This window comes from Pristis pectinata, chromosome 7 (genome assembly GCF_009764475.1).
Source record: "Pristis pectinata isolate sPriPec2 chromosome 7, sPriPec2.1.pri, whole genome shotgun sequence".
NCBI classification, from domain to species: Eukaryota; Metazoa; Chordata; class Chondrichthyes; order Rhinopristiformes; family Pristidae; genus Pristis; species Pristis pectinata.
Genome location: NC_067411.1, coordinates 99244053 through 99252125, shown reverse-complemented (window position 1 = coordinate 99252125; position 8073 = coordinate 99244053). Strand labels below are relative to the sequence as shown.

At 48.3% G+C, this 8073-nt stretch overlaps 1 protein-coding gene and 1 non-coding gene across 2 annotated transcripts; both read left to right on the top strand.

Moving 5' to 3' along the window:
- Nucleotides 1-3827: 3827 nt before the first annotated feature.
- Nucleotides 3828-7536, top strand: LOC127572540 (cytochrome c oxidase subunit 7C, mitochondrial). The gene is made up of 3 exons (XM_052019912.1): nt 3828-3990; nt 6295-6422; nt 7437-7536. Exons 1-2 carry the CDS (start codon nt 3913-3915, stop codon nt 6409-6411), a joined length of 195 nt encoding a protein of 64 aa, XP_051875872.1. The 5' UTR covers nt 3828-3912; the 3' UTR covers nt 6412-6422; nt 7437-7536.
- On the top strand, nt 6481-6544 carry LOC127572990 (small nucleolar RNA Z39). The gene has a single exon (XR_007956730.1). It is a non-coding gene; the product is annotated as a small nucleolar RNA Z39 (small nucleolar RNA).
- Nucleotides 7537-8073: the final 537 nt, after the last annotated feature.

Genomic DNA, 8073 nt, shown 5'->3' with positions numbered 1-8073 from the left:
GATACTTGTAAGATTGAAAGAGTGCAGAGGAGATTTACTAGAATGTTGCCGGGTCTTCAGGAGTTGAATTACAGGGAAAGATTGAACAGGTTAGGACTTTATTCCTTGGAGCGCAGAAGAATGAGGGGAGATTTGATAGAGGTTTACAAAATTATGAGGGGTATAGACAAAGTTAATGCGAGTAGGCTCTTTCCACCTAGATTAGGAGAGATATGTATGAGAGGACATGGCTTTAGGGTGAAAGGGGAAAAGTTTAGGGGGAACATTAGGGGGAACTTCTTCACTCAAAGAGTGGTGGGAGTATGGAACGGGCTGCCATCTGATGTAGTAAATGTGGGCTCACTCTTGAGTTTTAAGAATAAATTGGATAGATACATGGACGGGAGAGATCTGGAGGGTTATGGACTGGGTGCAGGTAAATGGAACTAGCGGAATACCGTTTCGGCACAGACTAGAAGGGCCGAATGGCCTGTTTTCTGTGCTGTAGCGTTCTATGGTTCTATGGTTCTCAGTTTAATTTTGTATCATGTTTGGCGCAGACATTATAGGCCAAAGGGCCTGTTCCGGTGCTTCACTGTTCTCTGTTCTAATGTTCTATGTTCGGATAGGTAGAAGGCCAGGTTTGCCGAGCGGCTGCAGATAAACCAGGAATGTTCATTAATCAAGTGAACTTCCACTCCCTCAATGGGCAGCCAGTCTGTTGAGGTTTTTTTTCTGCAAGATTCCTGGCTTGCTGCTGAGATACACGTCACTCTGGGGCACTCCGTGCTTGATGAAAAACACGATGATGCTGGAGGAACTCAGGAGGCCAGGCAGCATCCGTGGAGAAAAGCAGGCGGTCAACGTTTCAGGTCAGGACCCTTCTTCAGGACTGAAGATAGGAAAAGGGGAAGCCCAATATATAGGTGGGAAAAGCAGAGCAGTGATAGGTGGACAAAAGAGGGGAGGTGGGGAAGGAACAGGGTGGTGACAGGTAGATGCAGGTAAGAGATGGTGATAGGCAGGTGTGGGGGAGGAGGGGAGAGCAGATCCACCGGGGGATGGGTCAAAGAGAGGAAAAAAGGAAAAAAAGGTCTAGGAAAGGGAAGAAAAGCATGGTGGGGGGGTGTGGGGAAGGGGGGTGGGGGGTTGGCCTGCTGAGTTCCTCCAGCATCATCGTGTTTTTCAGCTAAATTTCAGCATCTGCAGTCCTTTGTTTCTCTGGTATTATGCTCTGCATGCTTCTTGATCTTCTCTGACCTTCAAATACACCGACTGACTCCTTTCTTGAAGAGAAAGGATGAGCTTTAAAAAATGGCTGATGACGCCCATGGAGAAGCCAAACAGCGAGGCCCAGGAGGAGAATGATGACACAAAATCCGATTGATCAAGTCACCGAGTGCTGAAAACACACTTCTTGCTTCGGCAGATCAGGAGACACCCTCTAATATGGACCGACCAGGAACTCCAGAGTGGGGGTTGTCCACTATGTTTCATAAAACAATGTGCAGGTGCAAGATGTGAAGGTCTCCTCCTGAAGAGGAATCATCCTGCCAGATGTGCAGGCAGTGGAAAGCCGTAATAAAAGACGTGAATTAGAACTCTTAAAGTAAGAATGTTTAGGATTTTGCACTTGGTCAATTTCCATTTCCTTCTTTATGTTGCCCAGCTCTGGCTTGGAGTCAGAGGACTAGTGACCCAATCACAATCGCTACAATACCGGTAGTTCATTTGAATTTTTTAATTTTGTTTGAACAATCATAAAAGCCTACATTTGTTTTGCTAGACACCATCCCTTCAGAAAAAAATAAATAGAATCAAAATGAAGAATGGTGGTTGGAGGGAATTAAAGCCATCCCATTTCAAACAGCTTTTGACCATAGTATGCCCAGATCTAGAGTAAAACAATCTTTGATTTACCCAGCAATATGGCTCTGTCTGGGTGCCTTCATAGGCAACATAGGTAAGTAGACAATGGAGACAAGTACAAGATCTGCACAGACATTTTGATGAAATAGAGCAACAGGTAGCTTGTGTGGAGCAGAAAATGAGCAAAAAAAAAGTTAGTCGTTCCTTTGTATTCTGACTGTTTGCATCACAGCCTGGTATGGAGGTTCCAATGCACAGGAGTAGACTCAGCCAGCTCCATCACAGGCACAACCCTCCCCACCATCGAGGACATCTTCAAGAGGTGGTGCCTCAGGAAGGCGGCATCTATCACTAAGGGCCCACACCATCCAGGACATGCCCTCTTCTCAGTACTACCATCGGGGAAGAGGTACAGGAGCCTGAAGACCCACACTCAACGATTCAGGAACAGCTTCTTCCCCTCCGCCATCAGATTGCTGTACGGTCCAGGAACCCATGAACACTACCTCGTTATTCTTTTTTTTGCACTATTTATGTATTTTGTAATTTATAGTAACTTTTATGTCTGTGCACTGTACTGCTGCCACAAAACATCAAATTTCACAACATATAAGTCAGTGGGAACAAAAAGATGGCGCTGGAGTACGTCGACTCGTTGCAAGCTGCTCTCTGCAGATCTGCTCATTACTTACCTCAATGCACTGTGTAATGAATTAATCTGTATTAACAGTATGCAAGACAAGTTTTTCACTCTACCTTGGTACAAGTGACATTAATAAACCAATTCCAATGATAATAAACCTGATTCTAGGTGCCTGCAGCTGTACGTGCAATATAAGTGCACAAGTACAAGATATTTATTTATTAGCCAAACGTACATCGAAACACACAGTGAAATGCGTCTTTTCACATTACTGAGAATGTGCCAGGGGCAGCCCGCAAGTGTCGCCACTCTTCCGGCGCCAACACAGCACGCCCACAGCTCCTAACCCGTACGTCTTTGGAATGTGGGAGGAAACCGGAGCACCCGGAGCAAACCCACGCAGGCACGGGGAGAACGTACAGACTCCTCACAGACAGCGGCGGGAATTGAACCCGGGTCGCTGGCGCTGTAAAGCGTCACGCTACCCGCTACACTAGATATGCACATACTCTTCAATGAAATAGATTAACATGTGGCTTGTATGGAGCAGAAAAAGAGCAAAAATTAAACCAGTTAATGGTTCCTTTCTATCCCACAAGTTCTGGGTGGGGAAAGGCCACATGAATTGCTCTATTTTGGCAAATAATTAGATTTTAAACCTGTTTAAAGCTGAGGTGGTGTTGAATGGCCACACTGCAGCCTGCAAACAGAGGACACTTTCCATCATTAACCTTCAGACCTTCTCAAACTATATCATGTTTAAACTTGGAAAAGATCAGGAGTGGTACTGTTGATCCTTCGCTTCAACTTGAAGACATTTGGAGTCCATTTATTCAATATTTTCACATGAGGTAGATCCCCTTTCAATAACTTTCCAACTTGGAGGAACGGACTTGACGACATAACGTTGCTCTGTTTCTACTGAGAAAGTTTAGCCCAGTTTTTTTCCCCCTTTTTTTGTTGTTTGTTTTTCTTTTGAAAAGTTTTTTTTTGTTTAGTTTATATTGTTTATAATTTTTTCTATTGATTTGGGTTTTTTTTTAATTTATATAATAAATCTTTCTCTTCCCTTTCTTTTATATTATATTCATTTACTAAGAGATCGTTGGATCTACAGTTTTTTTATATTTTATTGTTCTTTATGATTATATATGCTATGATTGTTATCCTAATCTCTTTGTATTACATGTATAAATATTGATGCTATTTATCGATCTGTATTAATTTGAAAACTAATAAAAAGATTGAAAAAGAAACTTTCAGACCAGCTCCAGACAGACCTGCACAGGACAGACCAGGGCAGGTGACTGCGCCTGCGCCGGACGCCCGGTGCACCCTGGTCCTTGTAGTTGCCGGCGGCGGCCCCGCCTCCATCTCCCGTCGGCCGCTGGTTTCCGGTGTGTGGGCGAAGGGACGGAGCCATGGTGTGGGCTCGGACCGTGCGCCGCTTCGGCACCTCGCTCGTCCGCCGCTCGCACTACGAGGAGGGCCCGGGCAAGGTAGGGAGGGAGGCGGGGAGGGTCGGGGCCGGGCCCGGGACTGGGCTGGGTGCGGGCCCCGCTCACACCGCGGGGGAGAAGTGAAGGTCACCGCCCGGGCCTGGTGTCCCCGGGAGCGGCGGGGGGGAAGGGTAGGTGGTGGAGGGAGGGAGGGGGAGGGTAGGTAGTTGAGGGAGGGGGGGGGGAGGGGAGGTAGTTGAGGGGAGGGGAGGTAGTTGGGGGAGGGAGGGGGAGGGGAGGTAGTGGAGGGAGGGGGAGGGGAGGTAGTAGGGGGAGGGAGGGGGACGGGAGGTAGTGAGGGGAGGGGGAGGGTAGGTAGTTGGGGCAGGGGGAGGGGAGGTAGTTGAGGCAGGGGGAGGGGAGGTAGTGGAGGGAGGGGGAGGGGAGGGGGAGGGTAGGTAGTTGGGGGAGGGGGAGGGGAGGTAGGGGGGAGAGGGGAGGGGGAGGGGAGGGGGAAGGGTAAGGTAGTTGTGGGGGAGGGGGAGGGAAGGTAGTAGGGGGAAGGGAGGGGGACGGGAGAGTAGTTAGGGGAGGTTAGGGGAGGGAGGAGGAGGGGGAGGGTAGGGTTAGTTTGGGGGGAGGGGGAGGGGAAGGTAGTGGAGGGACAGGGGGGGAGGGAGTGGGGAGGGGAGGTTGTTTGGAGTAGGGTAGGTAGTTGGGGGAGGGGGAGGGGAGGTAGTGGAGGGAGGGGGAGGGGAGGGGGAGGGTAGGTAGTTGGGGGAGGGGGAGGGGAGGTAGTAGGGGGAGGGAGGGGGACGGGAGGTAGTTAGGGGAGGTAGTGGAGGGAGGGGAGGGGGAGGGTAGGTAGTGGAGGGAGGGGGAGGGGAGGTAGTGGAGGGAGGGGGAGGGTAGGTGGTTGAGGGGAGGGGAGGTAGTTGGGGGAGGGAGGGGGAGGGGAGGTAGTTGGGGGAGGGGGAGGGGAGGTAGTTGGGGAAGGAAGGAGGGTGGAGAGGGAGGGGAGGTGGATGGGGGAAGAGTGGCGAAGGGGAGGGAGGTGAGGGGGAGGGGTGGGGGAAGGAGGGTGAATTGGAGGGAGTGGAGGAGGGAGAAGAAGCAGGCGGGGGGGAGGGAAGATGGTGGGGCTGGTGGGAGGGAGGTGGGGAGCGGAGGGGGAAGGGGAGGAGGGGTGGGGTGAGGAGGGGAGGGAGAGGGAGGGGGGAAGGGTGGGGGTGAGGGGAGGAGGGGGGTGAGGGGGGGGGGGGGGGGAGTCCGCCCGCTGAAGGTCACCATGGCCGCCGCCGCCATTTTAGGAGCGGTGTCTCCCCGGAGCGGCCGCTCGGCCCGGTTTTCCCTCACCGTGGGGGGGGGGGAGGAGGAGGATCCTCTGGCCGTGCGGTGGGGGGCTGGTGGGGAGGGGTCCCGGGGGAGAGGGTGGGGTACCGGCGGGGGGGGGGGGGGGGGGCGGGTGGGCTGACCCCGGAAGGCTGAAGCCCCGCCGTATGCGGAAGTGCCGGAGCTGCTCTCCCTGCACCGTGCGGCCCTTCGGCCCGACACTCCCCTGCTGCCCTTGGTTTCTTTTACCCACCGTGTTACCTCCCCTCGGTCATCCGCCTTTCATTGCGCCGTCACACCCCCGGGGACCGAGCAGTGAGAGCTGAGGGGAAGGGGTCTCCTGTTAGCCTGCTGGTCGGGGATTGGGTCAGGGATTAAAGCGGGTCAATGGGGAAGTGGGCCGGGCTGTTTGAATCCTTCGGTGCGGAAGATGCCGGCGGGGAGGATGATCCGGTCATTAACCGTGGTCCGTGAGACAGTGAGCTGACCTTCAGCTGCTCTCCGTCCGCACATTGGCCACAGCCCCAATCTGCCCTGCATTAGCATTGGATTAACTTGCATCTCCGATGCTTGCAGCAATAACCTAGAACACTTGCTAAAAATGTTAAGGCTTTCAATAAAACAGCTGCCTCAGAATGTAAAAGGATTTGAACAAAGAATACTCATTGAAGAATGCCCTAATGAAAAGAACAGATTCTATATTCTTACTATTCCTATTAGAGCAGCACCTTGTACTAATTTAAGGTCAGTGTTTCATGTTCTGTATGCTGAATTGAGCACTTAATTATGCATTTACTGATAGAAATCCTGATCGTCTTGAGTTCTGTACTGATAGACCATAATTTATTAGTTTTTTGTTTTGGTGAAACTGGTACAAATGATGTGAACTTATCAAAAAGAATAAACCATGACAATGTAAACGCTTGCTGATGTACCAGATCAATTTTTGATGTACAATGACTTTCTGGGTGTGCACGCAATCAACTCTTGTGACTCAGAAGATTCGATGTTTTGTTTTTGTTGTTTCTTTAGAATTTGCCTTTCTCGGTGGAGAATAAGTGGAGGCTGTTGGCAATGATGGCCGTGTTTTTTGGTTCTGGCTTTGCAGCTCCATTTTTGCTAGTAAGGCACCAATTCCTCAAGAAGTGAGACATTAATCAGTAAGTACCATTTTCTGAAATGATCTAATATTGAAAATCTCAAGTAGTTGTGTATCTGGTGCATATGATGTGAGTTTGTTTGAATGAGTGATGCTATGACACTGTAAACGCTTTCTGATGTACCAGAACCAACGACAGTGTAATCCAACGGGTATTCAAGACAGTGTCCTAGGTCCAACTGCTGTCAGCTGCTTCATCAATAACCCTCCATCGGGGAGTCAGCATACTACTTGGTACATGTGCAGATGACCCAACTGCACAATACGTAAAATCGTGATACAGACTTTTCTAGGAATGTAACTTGTCCATAACATGGGGGTTACCTGTATTATTTGATGGTTTAATGCTGTCCAGGGCACCAGGGAGATCTCTGCTCTCGGCACTACCTGGGGATCATACATCATGCATATGGTACCTTAGTGACCTTAGCTTCTCAAATTAGAGAACATTTTCAGGTGGTACTCTTGGTGATTGTAGTTACTTTTTGTCGTTTTACCAGCAAGATTCCTCGGGAGTTCAACAGTGAAGTCTTTCCACCCCATCCCCCTCCAGAGTTTGAATTTAAAAACAAGAGGATGAGATTTTGGATAAATTCTCTATTTCCTTTTGCAGAATCTTGGCTGTTGAAGTTTCTTTTTGTAAGGACTGGCTACTTGGCTACTGTAAAGAGTGACTTTAAATTCAGAAACATTCCTATTATAGTACAGTAGGAGAAATCATTGCAGTAGTATTAACTATATGCTTCAGTAAAGTTAAAGACACAACAGATCAGGTATTTCAGGCCACTGTGCCTATGTCAGTTCTTCAATAAACTTCATGAAAGATTTGTGCTGTTTTCCAACTGAATAGCATATGGAAATATGCATTGGAGAGCAAGAGTACTTGACATTTCAGACATGAGTTTTTTTCCCAGCACTAAAGTATTTTTCTTATGTTTAAAATACTCTGAAGGTTGGTTAATGCGTCTCTAGCTTGTATGTTTCTGATTATAAACCGGCTGTCTTTTTCTTCCAGATAGAACTCCCATCAACTAGTGTGATGCCTACTACTGCGCAGTTTTTCTGAGAGCCTTTCTGATGAAATGTTCTTGTAAATAAAAGTATTACAAAATTAATGTTTTTCACATTGTGGAATTAATGGCTGTGAAGTGCAACATTCGAGCTTTTCCATTTTTCTTTCACCCTAATGAACAATTTCATGCCTGTAAAACAGTTCTTGGGTCCTACGTAAGATATAACCTGTTTGTCTGTGCACCTAATTAGTTACAATAAAACTCTGATCATCAACAATTGTTTGTTCAAAAATCGTGATGGTTCGGCATCTGGCACGTTAGGATCTGTTTTCTACACTCCTTTCAAGCTCACTGGGGCACATGGAATACCACTGTTTCAACATCCAAAAGTGAATTGCATCATTAGTTACATCTGATAGCCCTGAAAATCTGCCTCGGCACCATCAAAGTCCTGAAGGTTTACTGTAAATACATTCGAATGATTGAATGGAAGTTGGTGTGCTCTGCAGATGAGCATTAAATACATTCTTCATATTGGTCTCCATTGAGAACTGCACTGATAATTTGGTTTAGTTTGAAAATATTCTTTATTTATTGTGTAGCTATTATGAAACTCCTTTCTTCAATAAGGAAGTAGGA

What these genes read in the sequence shown, in the direction of transcription:
- LOC127572540 (XM_052019912.1), top strand. Translation starts at nt 3,913, where the DNA reads ATGGTGTGGGCTCGGACCGTGCGCCGCTTCGGCACCTCGCTCGTCCGC. An exon ending in ACGAGGAGGGCCCGGGCAAG is followed by an intron (nt 3,991 to 6,294) that starts GTAGGGAGGGAG and finishes TTGTTTCTTTAG; the next exon opens with AATTTGCCTTTCTCGGTGGA.